The 19383-nt window shown below is 42.0% G+C and overlaps 1 protein-coding gene across 3 annotated transcripts in view; it reads left to right on the top strand.

Annotated features, from left to right (window-relative positions):
• The window catches only part of SLC12A6 (solute carrier family 12 member 6), a gene marked incomplete at both ends in the record, with an annotated part of 124191 nt that overhangs the window by 17078 nt on the left and 87730 nt on the right, over window positions 1-19383 (top strand). Inside the window, one exon of one of the 3 annotated variants that reach the window (XM_080706951.1) lies at window positions 11616-11727. The exons of the other annotated variants lie outside the window; for them this stretch is intronic. Coding sequence (XP_080563077.1) covers window positions 11616-11727 — 112 coding nt within the window. Of the gene's footprint in view, window positions 1-11615; window positions 11728-19383 lie in introns of those variants that run through there. 3 annotated transcript variants of the gene reach the window in all.

Here is a 19383-nt window from a genome sequence, read left to right as displayed (position 1 = left end):
GAGTGTGCCACCATGCCCGGCTCCAGCCTTATTTTTTATTCTTTATTTTGAAACAGGGTCTTACTAAGTTGCAGAGAGCTTCACTAAGTAGCTGAGGCTAGCCATGAGCTCTGATCCTCAAGTCTCAGCTTCCCAAGTACTGGGGTTACAAGTGTGTACCACCACACACAAGCTGGGAAACACTTTCAACTCAGTGAGACCCTGTTTTTAAAATAAAGAATAAAAAAATGGGCTGGGGGTGCAATAGAATACTCCTAGGTTCAATCCTCAGCACCACAGGCACACACACACACAAAATGTCACAAAGTGTTTTACTGAAACGAATTAGCAAAATATATATGTATAATATCTGGTCTAATGTATAAAACGCTAAGAGTACTACCATTAGGAATGCCCCTTTTTCTTTTCTTCTTCTTTTTTTTTTTTTTTTGTGGTACTGGGGGTGGAACCCAGAGACTTTCTATCTCCAGGCTATACTCCCAGACCTTTTTTTACATTTTATTTGGAAACAGGGTCTCACTAAGTTGCTGAGAGCCTCACTAAGTAGCTGAGGCTGGGTTTGAACCCATGCAATCCTCCTGTCTCAGCCTCCCAAGCGCGGGGATTACAAGCGTGCGCCACAATACCCAGCTAGGAATGTCCCTTTTTCTAAAGCACCATACATTTAGCTAGGTGTGGTGTGTGCCAATAATCCTGGCTAGTGGGGAGGCTGAGGTTCCAAACTAGTCTAGGAAAGATCCTGCTATAAAATAAAAAAGGCCAGGCTTGGTGTGGTGGCAAGTATCTGTAACCCCAATTCTTGGGAGGCAGAGGCAGGAGGCCACCTGTTGAGGCCAGCTTCAGCAATTTAGCAAGACCCTGTTTCAAAATAAAGAACTGGAGCTGAAACTCAAAAGCTGGATCTGGGCGCAATCTACAGTCCTAAATAAATAAATAATAGAAACAAAAAGGGCTAGAGATGCAGCTCAGTGGCACAGTGCCTCTGAGTTTAATCCCCAGTACCACAAAAATAAAATAATAAAATACCCTAAATTTTTAAAATGTGACAGTGTAGCTGGGCGTGGTGGTACATGCCTCTATAATCCCAGCATTCTGGAGGTCAAAGCAGGAGGATCACAGATTGTAGGTCAGCCTCAGCAAGCAGTGAGACTCTCATCAACCTATCAAGACCCTGTTTCAAAATAAAAATAGGGGGCGTGGTTTGGAGGTAGAATGCCTCTGGATTCAGTGTCCAATAACACACACACACACACACACACACACACACACACACACACACACACTGATGTAAATATTTCAAACCTGTAGAACTCTTAGTTCAAACAACATTCAACATTATGAAGACAAAGTACAAGAAAAGCATTTATGCAACTCCCTAACTTTTATATGAAATGGAATTTGACCTTACAGTGATTTTCTTTCTACTGAGACTCAAAGATCTTTAGCTTTCACTGACCTTCTTTTTCACTTTTTAAAATTTTTTGTGGAGCCGGGCGTGGTGGCGCACGCTTGTAATCCCCGCGCTTGGGAGGCAGAGACAGGAGGATCGCGCAGGTTCGAAGCCAGCTGCGCTGGTTTAAGAGACCCTGTTTCCAAATAAAAAGTATAAAAATAGGTCTGGGAGTGTAACCTGGAGGTAGAAGGGATTCCAGGAACCCCAATACCACGAAAAAAAAATTTTGGTGGTACTGGGGCTGGAACCTAGGGGCATTCTACCTCCAAGCTACACTCTCAGCCCTATTTTTTATTCTTTATTTTGAAACAGGGTCTCACTGAGTTGCAGAGGGCCTCACTAAGTAGCCAAGGCTGGCCTCTCGAATCACGATTCATCCTGTGTCAGTGTCCCAAATGCCTAGATTACAAGCGAACACCACCACACCTGGCATTCCACTGAACTTTTTAATTTAATATTTTATAGTGACCACTCACCAATCCTTATCTCATATATTCTGTACTTAACATTTTCTGTGTGTTGTGTTTTATATTTATCCTTCATTAATCTATATATATAATTTTGTGTGTGTGTGTGTGGTACTGGGGATGGAACCAAGGAGCATTCTACCTCCAGGCAACACCCCCAGCCCTATTTTTTATTATTTAATTTGAACCAGAATCTCACTATTGATGGATACCTGGGCCTTTGTCTGTTTGGGCTTTTATGAATAAAGCAGCTATATACATACTTGTTTGGATTTTTTATATTTGTTTTGTTTTATTTATTTATTTATTTTTTGTTGTACTAGGGATGAAACCCAGGGGCATTATATCTCCAAGCTATACCCCCAGTCCTACTTTTTATTCTTTCTTTTTTTATTTTCTTTTTGCGGTACTGGGGATGGAAACCAGGGGCATTCTACCTCCGAGCTACACTCCCAGCCTTATTTTTTAGTCTTTTAATTTTTAATTTTTAATTTTTAATTTTATTTTATTTTTATGCGGTTCTGGGATGGAACCCAGGGGCATTCTGCCTCTGAGCTATACCCCCAGCCCTAGTTTTTATTCTTTATTTTAAAACAGGGTCTCACTGAGTTGCAATTGGCCTCACTAAGTAACTGAGGCTGTCCTCGAACTGCGATCCTCCTCTCTCAGCCTCCCAAATGCTGGAATTACAAACATGTGCCACCATACCTGGCTCTAGTCTTTTTATTTTTTGAAACAGGGTCTCACTGAGTTGCAAATGGCTCGATAAGTAGCTGTGAACCGTGATTTCCAGTCTGCGCCTCCAGAATGCTGGGATTACAAGTATAATTTATTTTATTTTGTGTGTGTGTGGCACTGAGGATGGAACCCAGGCGCCTTCTACCTCTGGGTTACACTTCCAAACCTATTTTATATTTTATTTGGAAACAGGGTCTCACTATGTTGCTGAGAGCCTCACTAAGTAGCTGAGGCTGGTTTCTAACCTGCCCGATCCTCCTGTCTCAGCCTCCCAAGTACTAGGATTGCAAGCGTGCACCACCACGCCCAGCACCAATTTGAATTGTTATTTTTGTTGTTGTTGTTGTTGTTGGTCTTGGTTTGGGTGCTAGAGATTGAACCAGAGGCACTCTACCTTCAAGCAACACACCCAGCCCTTTTTATTTTTATTTTGGAATGAGGTATTGCTAAGTTGCTAAGGTTCTTGCTAAACTTCTGAGGTTAGCCTTGAATCTGTGATCCTCCTGCCTCAGCCTCCCAAGTACTGGGATTATAGGCATGCTCCTGGCTGGCTCTTATTTGTGATTTTAATTTCCATGTTCCTAATGGTTAGTGATGTTGCACACTTTTTCAAGTGATTATTAGCCATTTGTATATCTTCAGTTGTCATTGTCTGCTTAAAACTTTTGTCCATTTTGTATTGAGTTGTGGGAATTTTTCTATACATACAAGTCCTCCTCAAATATGTTTTGTGAATATTTTCTCCCAATCTGACTTACCTATTTATTTCCATAATGGTGTCAGCTTGTGTACTTTTCAATATTTTATTATTAGTTTTCAAACATATAGAAAGTTTATAGTAGCCGGGCATGGTGGCACATGCTTGTAATCCTAGTACTTCGGAGGCTGAGACAGGAGGATCCGGGTTCTCAGACAGCCTCAGCTACTTAGTGAGGCTCTCTGCAACTTCGTGAGACCCTGTTTCAAAATAAAGAATAAAAAAAAAAATAGGGCTGTGGGTATAGCTTAGAAGTAGAATGCCCCTGGGTTCAATCCCCAGTACCACCAAAAAATAAAGTTTACAGTGAACACCTATATACCCACACCCAGATTCTATCATTAACATTTTGTTATCTTGTCCTTTCACACATTTATCCATCTGTCTATTCGTGTGTGTGTGTGTGTGTGTGTGTGTGTGTGTGTGTGTGTTGCTGGGGATTGAACCCAGGGGCATTCTACCTCCAAGCTGCAACCCAGCCCAATTTTTTAATTCTTTGTTTTGGAACAGAGTCTCACTGAATTGCAGAGGACCTCACTACATAGCTGAGGCTGTCTGCGAACCGCCGTCCTCCTGTCTTAGCCTCCTGAATGCTGGGACTCCAAGCCTGCACCACCACGCCCAGTTTACCTATCCTATTATATGCATTTAATATAAATGACAACATTAGTTCCCATCCCCCAAATACCTCAAAATGCATATTATTAATTAGAGCTCAGTATGTGTGTAGCTTTTTTTCTTTTGAGGTAAACTTGTGATACCGAAGAATGCAAAAACTTCAAGTGAACGCTGGCTGAGTTTGACAAACGCTTGCAGCCGTGGAACCCCAAACCCTGTCAAGCTGTGGAGTATCACCATGGTTCTAGGACGTTCTCTCATGCCTGTCCAACTTAATTTGCACCTCTACCCTCCTCAGAGGCAACTGTTGTCTGGAATTTCTTTTCCTTGTAGATTAATTTTTTTTCTATTTTAAAACCTCAGACTAGTGGATTCACGTATTATGAACTGTTTTGTTTCAAGCTTTTTTCACAAGCCAGTTGTGGTGGCACACACTTGTCCAAAAACGAGTAATTGGGAGGTTGAGACAGGAGGATTGCAGGTTTGAGGAAGCTTCACCTCACAGTGAGACTCTAACTTAGAGACCCTGTTTCAAAGTAAAATATAAACATAGGGCTGGAGGTGTGGCTTAGAGGTAGAATGCCTCTGGTTCAATCCCCAGCGCTAAAAAAATAACAAAAACTTCTTTCGCTTAGCATAATTATGATTATTATTAATTTGTGGGTGGGGGTACTGAGATTAAACCCAGAGGCATTCTACCTCCAAAGTGCACTCCTCCAAACTGCACTCCCAGCACAGTTTTCTTTCTTTTTCTTTCTTTATTTTTGCAGTACTGGGGATGGAACCCAGGGACCGTCTACCTCCGAGCTACCTCCTCCCCCCAGCCCGATATTTTATTCTTTATTTTGAAACAGGGTCTCACTAAGTTGCAAGAGCCTTACTAAGTAGCTGAGATTGGCCGACAATCACGATCCTCCTGTCTCAGCCTCCCAAGTACTAGGATTACAAGTGTGCACCACCATGCCCGGCTCCAATTTTATTTATTATTTGGAAACAGGGTCTCACTAGGTTGCTGAGCACCTCACTGAATTGCCGAAGCTGCTTTCAAACCTGCAGTTTTACTGTCTTGGTTTCCTAAATGCTGAGATTACAAGGGTGAGCCATCACACCAAGCTAGCAGAGTGTGTGTGTATGGCTGGGTGGGTAGGGGTGTTGAGGACTGAACCCAGGGATATTCCACCTCTTGAGCTATACTTCCAGACTTATTTGTGTCTTTTATTTAGAAACAGGGTCTACCTGAATTGCCGAGGCTGGCCTCAAACCTACAATCCTCCTGTCTCAGCCTCCCACACATGGTTTAGTGTTGTTTTGAAATTCATCCATATTGTTTCATGCATCAATAATTCATTCCTTCTAGTTGCTGAATAGTAACCCTTGCTTGACTCTGTCATTCCCTGTTTAGCCATTCTCTTACAGGTGTATACCTGGGCTTTTACCAGTTTGGAGATGTTATAAATACACTGATAGGAACTTTTTTTTTTCAGTACTGGGGATGGAACCCAGGGACCTTCCACCTCTGACCTACACCCCCAGCCCTATTTCTTTCTCTTTTTTTGAGACAGAATCTCACTGAGTTGCAAAGGGCCTAAGTAGCTGAGGCTGGCCATGAACCCGGACCTCCTGTCTCAGACTCCCAGATGCTGGGATTACAAGCATGTGCCACCACACCCCTAGGAACATTCTCATACAGTACTTTTGTGGGAATATATTTTCATTTTTAGAAGTGAAATTAAAAGAGCCAGGCATGGTGGTACACACCTGTAATCCCAGTACTTGGGAGGCGGAGACAGGAGGATCCCAGGTTTAAGGAAACCGCAGCAAGTTTGTTTGTTTGTTTGTTAATGTGGAAACAGGGTCTCTTAAGCCAGCTCAGCTGGCTTCGAACCTGCGCGATCCTCCTGTCTCCGCCTCCCAAGCACGGGGATTACAAGTGTGCGCCACCACGCCCGGCTTCTCAACAAGTTTTAAGGTAGTGAGACTCTCATTAACCTAGTGAAACCCTGCTTCAAAATAAAAATAGGGGCCAGGTGTGGTGGCACACGCTTGTAATCCCAGTATTTGGAGGGTGAGATAGGAGGATCGCGCAAGTTCGAAGCCTCAGCTATGTAGTGAGGCCCTCCACAATTTAGTGAGACCCTGTTTTAAAATAAAGAATAAAAGCCAGGCATGGTGGTGCACGCTTGTAATCCCAGCATTTGGGAGGCTGAGACTGGAGGATTGTGGTTCAACAACAGCCTTAGCTACTTAGGCCCTTTGCAACTCAGTGAGACCCAGTTTCAAAACAAAGAATAAAAAATAGGGCTGAGAATGTAGCTTGGAGGTAGAATGCTGCTGGGTTAAATCCCCAGTACCACAAATAAAATAAAATAAAATATAAATAAAAATTAATTTATTTAATTAAAAATAAAAATAGGACCCGGTGTGGTGGTGCACGCTTGTAATCCCAGCATTTGGGAGGTTGAGATAGGAGGATTGTGATTCATGGACAGCCTCAGCTACTTAGGCCCTTTGCAACTCAGTGAGACCCTGTTTCAAAATAAAAAATAAAAAAAATAGGGCTGCAGGTGTTGCTTGGAGATAGAATGCCCCTGGCTTCCATCTCCAGTATCAAAAAACTAACTAAATAAATAAAAAATAAAAATAGGGCTGAGGGTATAGCTCAGAGATAGAATGCCCCTGGGTTTAATCCCTAGGAATACACACACACACACACACACACACACACACACACACACACGAATTAGGAGTGGAATTGAGGACTTATGGAGGGAAATGTCAGACCCTTTTCCACAGTGCTTGGCCGATTCACCCCTCCCTCCCAACAATATATGAACGCTTCTTTTGTTTCACTTTCTCACTTTTGGTATTGTCAGTCTTTGCAGCTTTTATCTGTCTTGGTTGGGGTATAGTGGTATCTCAATGTGACAGTGTATTGTACTTTAAATATCTATTTTCTACAGTGGTTGTGTGTCTGTGTGTGACTAAGGATTGAACCCAAGGACATTCTACCTCTGAACTATACTCCCAGTCCTATTTTATTTTTTATTCTTTTTTATTCTTTTTTTTTTTTTTTTGGTATGGGGATGGAACCCAGGGGCATTCTACCTCTGAGCTACACTCCCAGCCCTATTTTTTATTCTTTCTTTATTTTTATTTTTTGTGGTACTGGGGGGTGGAATCCAGGGGCTTTCTACCTCCAGGCTATACTCCCAGACCTATTTTATATTTTGTTTGGAAACAGGGTCTCATTAAGTTGCTGAGAGCCTCACTAAGTAGCTGAGGCTGGCTTTGAACCTGTGCAATCCTCCTGTCTCAGCCTCCCAAGTGCTGGAATTAAAAGAATGCACCACCAGGGCTGGCTGCTTATTCTTTATTTTGAAACAGGGTCTCACTCAGTTGCAAAGGGCCTGTAGCTGAGGCTGTCTGCGAACCCGGATCCTCTGGTTTCCTCAGTCTCCCAAATGCTGGGACTACGTAGAAGCCTGTGCCACCACGCCTTCCATCCTCCCTTCTCTATGTAGTTGCTCCTTTGCGCATCACTCACGTACCTCCGCTTTTCTGTACTATTTGAACTTTGTCTTCAGTTTTCTGTGCCCTTGCACTTTTATCTACAGTTCTCTGTAGGCAAGAAGAATTTTAAAATTGCTGACCACTGTGGTACCAAAGCATTGAGCTGGTGAATAAGTTACTCCTATCATAGATTAACAGCAACTTGTCACATCCTAGCTGTTTAGTAAGAGGGTAAGGACACCAGGAAAACCTTCGTATAAAGGCTTGTACACAAAGCTGTACACAGATAGATAAATGCAAATTGTTGTTTTCTGTGTATCAACTACAGAAAATTACCCACAGTCCAACTCTCCTTATAAAAGAAATATGAGAGGTAAGATGCAATTGCAAATACCTAATAGTAGTAAAGTGTTAACAAACTTGGGACCCAGAACATAATATTGAAATCTTTAAGTTTTTTTTATTTTTTATTTATTTTTGCGGTACTGGGAATGGAACCCAGGAGCATTCACACTCCAAGCTACACCCCCAGCCCTATTATTTATTTTGAAACAGGGTCTCACTAAGTTGCAGAGGGCCTCACTAAGTAGCTGACATTGTCTGCGAACCTGTGATCCTCCTGTCTCAGTAGTACTGGGATTACAAGTATGCACCACCACGCCCAGCTTCAACAGTTTTTTTTTTTAATTCCTTCAAATAAATTAGAGAGTCATTGTCTGAGTTGTAAATGTGGAAAAATCACCAAAGTGCGCTATACCCACACCTCACTTAATTTCCTTAAAAGATAGAAATAGTTGCCTTTTTCCTATTTAGTAGTAATTCTGTATTGATTATACAGTAGAACCATCTGAGGGAGCTTTATTTTAGAGGGAGGATTGAACCCAGGAACATTGTATCCCCACGCCACACCCCCAGCCCTTTTTATATTGTTTCATTTCTTTTTGCAGTGCTGGGGATGGAACCTAGAGCATTGTACAAGCTAGGCAAGTACTCCACCTCTGAGCTACCTCTGGTACATTCTTTTGTTTTTTGAAATAGGGTCTCCCTGTTTCTGTGTTGTTGAGAATCTTGCTAAAGTGCTGAGGCTGTTCTTCAACCTATGATCCTCCTGTGTCAGCCACCCAAGTACTGGGGTTACCAATGTGCGCCATCACTTCCAGCTTGTGTGTGTGTGTGTGTGTGTGTGTGTGTGTGTGTGTGTGTAGTAATGGGGGTTGTACTCAGGAGCATTGTACCTCCAATCTACCCTTCCAGCCTTATTTATTTATTTATTTATTTATTTATGCATTCATTCATTTTTTTGGTGGGCATGGTGGCGCATACTTGCAATCCCAGCATTTGCGAGGCTGAGACAGAACGATCCAGGTTCATGGACAGCCTCAGCTACTTAGTGAGGCCCTTTGTAACTCAGACCCTGTTTCAAAATAAAGAATAAAAAATAGGGCTGGGGGTGTATCTTGGAGGTAGAATGCCCCTGGGTTCCGTCCGCAGTACTGCAAAAGCAAATGTTCATTCATTCATTCATTCATTCTCTCATTCATTTATTTTTTTGTGTGTGTGTGTGGTGCTGGGGATTGAACCCAGGGGCATTCTACCTCCAAGCTATACCCCCAGCCTGAATTTTGTATCCTGTCTCAGTCTCCCAAGTACTGGGATTATAAACCTGCACCACCAAGCCTGGCTGGGATTTTTTCTTTAAACTATATTTAAGCCGGGCATGGTGGCGCACGCTTGTAATCCCAGCATTCCGGAGGCTGAGACCAGAGGATCGTGGTTTGCAGACAGCCTCAGGTACTTAGTGAGGCCCTCTGCAACTTAGACCCTGTTTCAAAATAAAGAATAAAACAGGTCAGGAGATATAGGTTGGGGGTCGAATGCCCCTTGGTTCCATCCCCAGACCTGCAAAAAGATAAAAAATAAACTACATTTAACTTTCTTGTATGACACACAAAGTTCTGAATGCTTCTCCTTAAAAATAATTTGTTCTTGCAGGATATGGTGGCACACACTTGTAATCCCAGCTTTTGGGAGGCTGAGACAAGAGGATTGCAGGTTCATGGCCAGCCTTAGCTATTTAGTAAGGTACTCTACAACTTAGTGAGACCCTGTTTCAAAAATAAAGAAAAAATATTGCCAGGGTGGAGCTTGGAGGTAGAATACCCCAGGGGTCTTCCCCCAGTACAGAAAAAATAAATACGTTTTAAAAATTTTTTAAAATTTGCCCTTGTCTGGTCCGGTGGAACACACCTGTGATCACAGCTACTTGGAGAAGGTAAGCCAGGAGGATCCCAAGTTTAAGACCAGCCTGAGCCACTTAGACTCTATCTCAAAAGGACTATTGATGGACCTCAGTTCTGAAACACCCCTGGGTTCAATTCCTAGAACCACAAAAAGGAAACTGTTTGCTGTTTGCTTTTTTATTTTATTTTATTTTATTTATTATTATTATTATTATTTTTTGGTGGTACTGGGGTTCCTGGAAGCCCTTCTATCTCCGGACTACACTCCCAGACCTATTTTTACATTTTTATTTGGAAACAGGGTCTCCTCAGCCAGCGCGCGCGCGGCTGGCTTCGAACCTGCACGATCCTCCTGTCTCTGCCTCCCAAGCGCGGGGATTACAAGCGTGCGCCACCACGCCCGGCTGCTGTTTGCTCTTTTAAATAAACTTATATTTTGGGGAAAGTGTGTGTGTGTGTGTGTGTGTGTGTGTGTGTGTGTGTGTGTGTGTGTGTGTTTTACTGGGGATTGAACCCAGAGGCATACTACCTCTGAGCTATACCCCAGCCACATTTTTTTCTTCTTCTTCTTCTTCTTTTTTTTTTTTTTTTTTTTGTGGTACTGAGGATGGAACCCAGGGGCTTTCTACCTCTGGGCTATTCTCCCAGACTTATATTTTATTTGGGAACAGGGTCTCACTAAGTAAGTTGTTGAAAGCCTTACTGAGTAGCTGAGTCTGGCTTCGAACCTGTGCTGATCCTCCTGTCTCAGCCTCCCAAGTGCTGGGATTCCAGGCATGTGCGACCACGCCCAGCACCCAGTCCCATTTTTTATTCCTTATTTTGAAACAGGGTCTCACTGGGTTACAAGGGCCTCTCACTAAGTAGCTGAGGCTGGCAGAGAACCCAGATCCTCCTATCTCAGCCTCCTAAATGCTGGAATTACAAGTGTGTGCCACTTCACCCAGCCGGGAAAATTCCTTTGTTTTTGGATGTCAAGGTATACACGGCAGCACCTAGAACTATATCTTGTATGAAACATGTAGGTTTCATTGAATATTTGCTAAATAAGTGTTTCTCTCTGCAGGATGAGAACCTGTTTGACTTTTCCATGTGCCTTGGAATAAAGCAACAGAAGCTTCACAAGTAGTACATCCTTTGTTTTCTGAATTGACAGCGCAGTGGGGCATAGTGGCACACGCTTGTAATCCCAGCATTTGGGAGGCTAAGATAGGAGGATCACTGTTCGCAGACACCCTCTGCTACCTAGGCCCTTTGCAACTCAGTGAGATGCTGTTTCAAAATAAATTATAAAAAATAGGAATAGGGGCGTAGCTTGCAGGAAGAATGTCCCTGGGTTCCATCCCCAGTACCGCAAAAAATAAAATAAAATAAGTTGACATAACGCCAGTCTTCCTTTAAAGAGGATAGCTTGTAAATGAACTGTACCCTGATCTTTCTCATGTGAAATAGGAGGGCAGAGGTTGAGATCATGATGTGCGCGCAGAGATGGCAGGAATTTAAGTGAAGGAGCAAGGGCGGGCAGCGCACACTTGTCGCCGTCTATGAATTCCTCCCAGGCTCCAGCTTTCAGGTGGTTCTGGGAAAGCAGCCTGAACAGGTCTTGGGGTTCTTGAGGCTAAGGACAATGCGCAGGGGTGGAGTGCTTAATCCTTTTAAGTAAATGATAAACACTGCGGGAGGCGTGTCTCCAGGGCCTCACTCCCGGCCTAGTGGTCACGTGGGCGTGGGCGCCGAGAACTTCCCGATTCCCAGCCCAGGCAGGCAGCGCGAGTCTGGTCCCGAGGCTCAGCTGCGCGGGCAGCCGGGAGGGAGTCCCGTCGGCCCCAACCATGCCGCACTTCACGGTGACCCGGGTGGAGGACCCAGAGGAGGGGGCGGCGGCCTCTCAAGAGCCGGGTGCAGGGGAAATAAAAGCCCCGATTCGGGATTCACAGGAGCCAGGTGAGCCCTCCGCTTGGGAGTGTTGGGAACCTATAGTGTGTTTTTTATTTGGTAAGAGAGATGGTAAGATTCTCAAATTCAAAATCCTTTTCCGAGGATGGAGACAAGTGGTGTCCTGGAAATGTTTTCAACCAGTCGTTTCATTCCGTTGCATATCTGATAACTTCTTTTTTCACACACGGCTTTTGTTTATCCCTACAGTGAGTTCTGTGTTCGCTACCAACAGGTGAAATTGAATCCTGGCAATGTTTGAAAAGAGTTTAAAGCAAAAACAAAGGCACAATAAAAGTCAGCTTGTACCGAATTTAAAATTCACTTTTTTTGTTCACACTTGTTAGATTATTTCTAGAAAAGACACCAAACCGAACTAGTGAATGACATTTAAATTTAGCAGTCTATATAGTATTATATAAAGAGGGAGCACACTTAAGTAGTTTTGTACTGTGAACTTTGTACTTGGGACTTTTCGGGCTATTCTGAATTTTGCCTCAATTTACCAGCTACACAGCAATTCAGGCACGAATGGTTTAAGAATTCTTTCATGAAAGGACAGAACTACAGTAGACGGTCATTATGGTGACTAGCACAGTATCAGGTTTAATAGAATTGTTTGATGAATGTGCTTATCCTTATTGCCTTTCCTAAATGCTAACAGTTAGACTTTCTAGGGGAATTGTGGTTTAGAATTTTAAATATGCAATTAAAATCTTAGTGAATATTATGGTATTTAAAATATAGTTTGAAGCCACCACCACCCCCACTTTTTTTTTCTTTTTTCTTTTTTTTTTTTTTTTTTTTGTGGTGCTGGGGATGGAACCCAGGGACATTCTACCTCCTAGCTACACCCCCAGCCTTATTTTTTTTTATTCTTTTCTTTGAAACAATGTCTCACTGAGTTGCAAAGGGCGACACTAAGTAGCTGAGGCTTTTCTCCAACCCCAGCAACCCTCCTGGCTCAGCCTCCCAAATGCTGGGATTACAAGTGTGCAAGTGTGTACCACCACACCTGGCAGAGAATTTTTTTTTAAATCTCGTTTATTTAGGGCAGAGATTACCAAGGAAAATGTGCCTTTTACCTATTTTTTTCCTTCTAGTGAGATATCTTATTATGGAAGATAAGAAAGGTTTTATGTAAACTCTTTGTCTACTAAGTTATTTTAATTTTGCTGAATAGTCAAAATGATAAACTAAAACAATTTTAATCTACTACGAATTTAAACCTGAATGTTGACTCAAAGAGGTTAAATTCTCTGTCAGGTCTGAAGATGAACTTTCTTAATTGCTTAGATTTCATCTTTATTGTTATTTTTATTTTCACAATATGCAAGCAAAGTATACCTGTATCTCATTTCTTTTTTTATTTCCTTTTCTACCACCTCTACTCTATTTTAGTTTACTTTTTACTAGTCCCATTATGTTTAGGGAAATGTACTTTCATCAGAAAAGAACATTGAAAATCATTTAATAGCAATCACTTAGAAAAGTCATAATTTTTTTTTTTCGATACTGGGGATGGAACCCAGGGACATTCTACCTCTGAGCTACACCTCCAGCCTTATTATTATTTTTTCTTTATTTTGAAACAAGGTCTCCTAAGTTGCAGAGGGCCTCACTGAGGAGCTGAGGTTGGTCATGAACCCGGATCCTCCTGTCTCAGCCTCCCAAATGCTGGGATTACAAGCGTGTGCCACCACGCCCCATTAGTCATAAAAATTTTGATAGTACTCAACTTTAAAAGAAAATGACATTATTAGTAATATATTTTCTTCAGTAATTATTGCTTTGAACAAGGAAGAAGTAACAGATAAAATCTTACTTACATTTTTTTTCTTTTTTCTTTTTGTTGTACTGGGAATTGAGCCCTTCTACCTCCGGGCTACACTCCTAGACCTATTTTTTATATTTTTTATTTTGAAAGAGGGTCTCGTAAGCCAGCGATGCTGGCTTTGAACCTGTGTGATACTTCTGTGTCCTGCTCCCAAACTAGGGGATTACAAGCCGACACCACGCCCAGCTTACTTAAATTTAATAAAGCTTTTTGTTTGGCATTCTTTATATCAGCCCAGAAAGTATTCACTTAAATGAGCTATTGTTTGGCAAGCGAACAGCTGCTGGGAATATGTCACCTAAATTGTCTTAATTTTAAGGTTACATTGAGGGAAGGAGGGGAGAAAAATTTAAATTTTTCAACCTAGAAATAAAATTTTGTTGAGGGTAAATTATATATGTTTATACATGTACATGTGTGCATATACATATATCATTCTCCCAAGTTAAAATTTATATTTGTTGTGGCTTTGTTGCAAGCATTTCTAAAAATGCCCCCCCCACCATTTTTCCTCTGTATCTATATGGAGAGGAAAATATGTAGTGTCTCATAAATCGAACATATTTAGACAGCACATAATTCTCTAAAATGTTATTTTATTTTATTTTTTTGGTGGTACTGCGGTTCCTGGAAACCCTTCTATCTCTGGGCTACATTCCCAGACCTATTTTTTATACTTTTTGTTTTTTGTTTTTTTAGAAACAGGGTCTCTTAAGCCAGCATGGCTGGCTTTGAACCTGCGCAATTCTCCTGTCTCTGCCTCCCAAGCGCAGGGATTGCAAGCATGCGGCACCACGTCTGGCTAAAATGTTATTTTAAATTCTACATTTTTTAAACCAGACAAGTGAGTAATTTGAGATAAAAATAAATATGGAGGAATTCTAAACTTTTTTTTTTGCGGGTCTGGGGATGGAACCCAGGGGCATTCTTCCTCCAAGCTACACCCGCTGAACAATTTTACCACCCCCCAAAACTCCTTGTGCCCTTTATAACCCACTCACCCAATTCCTTTGCTCCTAATCAACCATTGATCTACTTTCTGTAACTGTACATTTGTTTTCATTGCCTATAGTTTTATGTCAATGAAATAATAGAGTATGTACTTCCTTTGGTCTTACTGATTTTATATAAAATTATTTAGAGAATCAGCCACTCCAATCAATATCCTTTAATGTAACTTCAATTAAAATTGTCTTTATTTCAGTGAACATGGTGGCATACACTTAAAATCCTAGTACTTGGGAGGCTGAGACAGAATAGCATAGGTTTGAAGCCAGCCCCAGCTATTTAGGCTCTCAGCAACTTAGTGAGACCCTGTTTCCAAATAAAATATAAAATAGGTGTGGGAATGTAGCCCAGAGGTTGAAGGCCCTTAGGTTCTATCCCTAGTACCACAAAGAAAAAAAAAAAAGAAAAAAAGAAAAAAAATAAGAAAGAAAGAATAAAGTGCTTCTGAGTACTGCCAAAAAAAAAAAAAAAAAAAAAAAGGAAGAAGAAAAACTTATTTCTTAGGTTTTTTTTTAAGAATATAATACAGCAATAGTTGAAAACAACAGTCCATAGATGTTTGGACTTCACAGAGGATCTTTAAAGTTTAAAGTCACTGTGCATGATTTAGCAGTGTACCTCAGCTACCCGCAAGATTGAGGCAGGTAGGTCACTTGAACCCAGGAGTTGAACACCAGCCTGGAGAACATAGCATGACTCTGCCTCAAAATAAATTTTTTTTTCTTTTAAATTTTTCTCATTTGCCAAGATTTGAGTGTTTTGGGGGATTGGGTTGGATTTGCTTTTCAGAGAGGGTTCTAGAAAGGTGGCTAGTTGACTCTCTCAGCACCCTCCCCCAGTCTTTAATTCTAGCTTCTCTCTGCCTCTCCTGAGAAGAAGGTTTCTGGATCTAATGAACAGCTGGGTTCAGTGAGGTCCTGGTCTCCGTGAGAGCTTTGTCAGAGAGCTGGCACAGGACTTGTTCCTTAAGGGCTGGACCAGAGCCTGGAGGACCTCAGGGTTGGGCGAAGAATAGCAAATGTAGGGAAAGCTTGCTTTGGTGGAGATCCATGTTTTCCTCGAGGGAAAAAGGAGCAGGGCCAAGGCACCGCCATCTCCCTATCCCCGAAGCTGGAAGGGGTAAGGAGACCTGTGCCACCCGGGCTGCTGGCTGGCCACTGCACTGCTTGCCCACAGTCCACAGAGGCAAGACTTCATTGCTTTTGTTTTCTTTTTCTGTGTTTTTGAGACGGTGTCTCTCCCCTTTGCCCAAGCTTGCCTCAAATGTGTGACTCTCCTTCCTCAGCCTCCTAAGAAGCTGCGATTGCCCCGTGAGCCACCACTGCAGCCACCTTTCTGTTCTCTTGAGACCAATACCACTTGATCCCCATCTCCTGCAAACAAACCTAAGCCTTTGTGAGGTGGCAAGAAAAACATCCTATTTATGGCAGCCAGGCAATCAGAGAGAGAAAAAGTGCTTAGAATAAACAATTTCTTGAGCCAACTAAATATAAATTCTGCAGTAGAAAGTAACTTGAACAAGAAAATAATATACAATGGGAACATTTAAGGAAGTTAAAGAGATGTCCAGCTATACCACTACTGGGTATTTTTCCAAAGGGACTGAAACCAGAGAACTGCAGTAATATATGCATTCCCATGTTTATTGTAGCACAATTCCCAATAGCCAAATTATGGAGTCAACCTAGGTGCCCACCAACAGAATAGATTACAAAATTATGGGATATACACCCAGTGGAATTCTATCAGCAATAAAGAAGAGCAAAATTGTGTCATTCACAGGAAAATGGATGGACCTAGAGAACATTATGCTTAAAGTGAGATTAGCCAATCACAGAAGTGAAAGGCTGCACTTTTTCTCTCATATGCAAAAGCTAGGGAGTGATTGGGATAGCAGGCGGACTTCAGATAATGGAAGTGACAGGAGCCAAGGAAGGAGCCTGCCTGAGTGCAGAGCAAAAATGACAGCCAGGTGTAGTGGTACACACCTGTAACCCCAGTACTTGGGAGGCAGAGTCAGGATTGCAGGTTCGAGGCCAGCCTCAGCAACACATCAAGACTCAGCAACCTAGCAAGACTCTGTTCCAAAATAAAAAAAATAAGCTAAGCATGGTGATGCAAGCTTGTAATCCCAGTAATTGGGAGACAGACAGGAGGATGGTAGATTTGAGGCCAGCATCAGCAACTTAGTGAGGCTTTCCACAACTTAGTGAATTCCTGTTTCAAAATCAAGAATAAAAAATAGGGCTGGGAGTGTAGTTCAGAGGTAGAATGCCCCTGGGTTCAATCCCCAGTTCCACAAAAAAATATATTTTCCACCTAAATATTTATTACCACCTGACTTAATCCATGCACACATACTTTAAATAAAAAAAGAAAAAAAGCTATATCCACTAGAATGCAAGTGCCGTTCAAGCAGGAACTTTTTAAGTTCCAAGGATTCATCCTGTAGACTTCCAGGTAGAACAGGTAAAGTATCAGACTAGCAAGAGAATTCCAACCCACAACAGTGAAAACTAAGGGACAATGGAAAAGTATTTTACACACTACCAAGAGAAAAAGACTGCCATCCCAAATCCTTATTCCCAGTAAAGATACCATCCCTCTATGAGGGACATATGTTACAAATGTATAAAAATTGTGAAAGTATATCATTCAGTTAGCCCCTGCAAGAAGACTGAGGAAGAGATTTTAGCCAGGCTTGGGGGCACATGCCTGTCATGCTAGTATTTGAGAGGTTGAGACAGGATCATCACAGGTTCAAGAACAGCCTCAGCAACTAAGCAAGGGCCTCAGCAATATAATGACACTTTCAAAATAAAATAGGGCTGAGGGTATAGCTCAGAGTTAGAATGTTCCTGAGTTTAATCCCCAATATCTGCTGCCCTTCACATACACATACAAAGGATATTAACCAAATAACAAATGAAGTTGGGCATGGTGGTGCATGCCTGTAATCCCAGTACTTTGGAGGATTGAAGGTTCAAGGACAGCCTCAACAATATAGTGAGACTTTTAGCAACCTAATGGGATCTTGTTTCAAGATAAAAAATTTTACAATAGGGATAGGTGTGTAGTTCCAAGGTAGAATGTACCTGGATTCAGTCCCTAGTACAAAAAACAAAACAAAACAAAACAAAAAGCCGGAACAGAGATCACAAAAGAAAAGGAATTAAAAACAGTAGAAGGTGACAGACTCCCTGGGAATGTGCTGTGTGAGTGCTAAGTAAGGATTTTAATCAAAAGATACATCAGCCAGGCATAGTGGTGCACGCTTGTAGTCCCAGCACTTGGGAGGCTGAGACAGGAGGATTGCATGGGTTCAAAGCCAGCCTCAGCTAGTGAGGCTTTGAGCAACTTAGTGAGACCATTTCCAAATAAAGTATAAAATAGGTCTGGGAGTGTATCTCAGAGGTAGAAAAGCCCCTGGGTTCCACCCCAAGTACCACACACACACACACACACACACACACACACACACACACACACACGGGTGTAGCTCAGAGATAGAATGCATCTGGGTTTAAAGTAAAAAAAAAAAAATCAGGGAACAGTTCAGTGATATTTACAATGTAAAAGTACTAAATAATTCAGAGCAAAACTACAACACTAGAGAGGGAAAACAAGTCTTTCAATTTGGAGATGAGGAAAGGAAAAGATTTCCAGCAAACACACTTGAAGATGCTCAACATTATTAATCAGCAAAGAAATGCACCCAGGAGATACAATTTCACACCCATGAGGCTATAATAAAAAGGCAGACAATAACAAGTGTTGCCGGGCGTGGTGGCGCACGCTTGTAATCCCTGCTCTTGGGAGGCTGAGACAGGAGGATCGCACGGGTTCGAAGCCAGCCTCAGCTACTTAGTGAGGCTTTCAGCAGCTTAGCGAGACCCTGTTTCCAAATAAAATATTAAAAAAAAGGTCTAGGAGTATAGCCCAGAGGTAGAAAGCCTTTGGGTTCCCCCCCCAGTACCACCCCAAAAAATAAATAAATAAATAAATAAAAAATAACAAGTGTTGGCAAGGCTTTGGAGAAATGAAAACCCTTTTCCACTGCTGGTGGGAGCGTGAAATGGTACTTAGAAAACAGTTTGGGAGTCCCTCCAAAAGTTAAACAGCTATCACATATTTATGATTCCATTTATGTAAATATCCAAAATAGGCAAATTTACAGAGAGTTGCTTGAACTAGAAGAGTACAGGAATGAGATGGGATTGACTGTTAATGGGTAGGGAGTTTCTATTAGGGAGAGACCAAAATATAAAGTTAGATTATGGTAATGGTTGTACAATAATGACTATATTAAGAAACATTGAAATGAACACTTTAAGTAATTTGTATATGTCTTAGTCTGTTTTGTGCTGCTGTGATAGAATAGCACAGATTGGGTAATTTATAATGACCAAAAACTCCTTGGCTCATAATTCTGGATGTTGGAAAAATTTAAGATCAGGTGCAGGTGTAGGTAAGGGCCTTTTTGTGTGTGTGTGTGTGTGGGGCACTGGGAGTGGAACCCAGGGGCTTTTCTACCTCTGGGTTTTCTACCTCTGGGCTACATTCTCAGACCTATTTTTATAGTTTATTTGGAAACAGGGTCTCACTAAGTTGCTTAGAGCCTCACTAAGTAGCTGAGGCTGGCTTCGAACCTGTGTAGTCCTCCTGCCTCAGCCTCCCAAGCGCTGGGATTACAAGCATGTGCCGCCATGCCCAGCAAGCCCTATATTTTTCAAACCGGGTCTCACTGAGTTGCAAAGGGCCTCACTGAGTAGCTAAGGCTGTCCACAAACTGCAGTCCTCCTGTTTCAGCCTCCCAAATG

Source organism: Muscardinus avellanarius (assembly GCF_963383645.1).
Source record: "Muscardinus avellanarius genome assembly, chromosome: 12".
Lineage (NCBI taxonomy): Eukaryota > Metazoa > Chordata > Mammalia > Rodentia > Gliridae > Muscardinus > Muscardinus avellanarius.
Note: the sequence above shows the minus strand (reverse complement) of the source record. Positions and strands in the feature narration are given on the sequence as shown.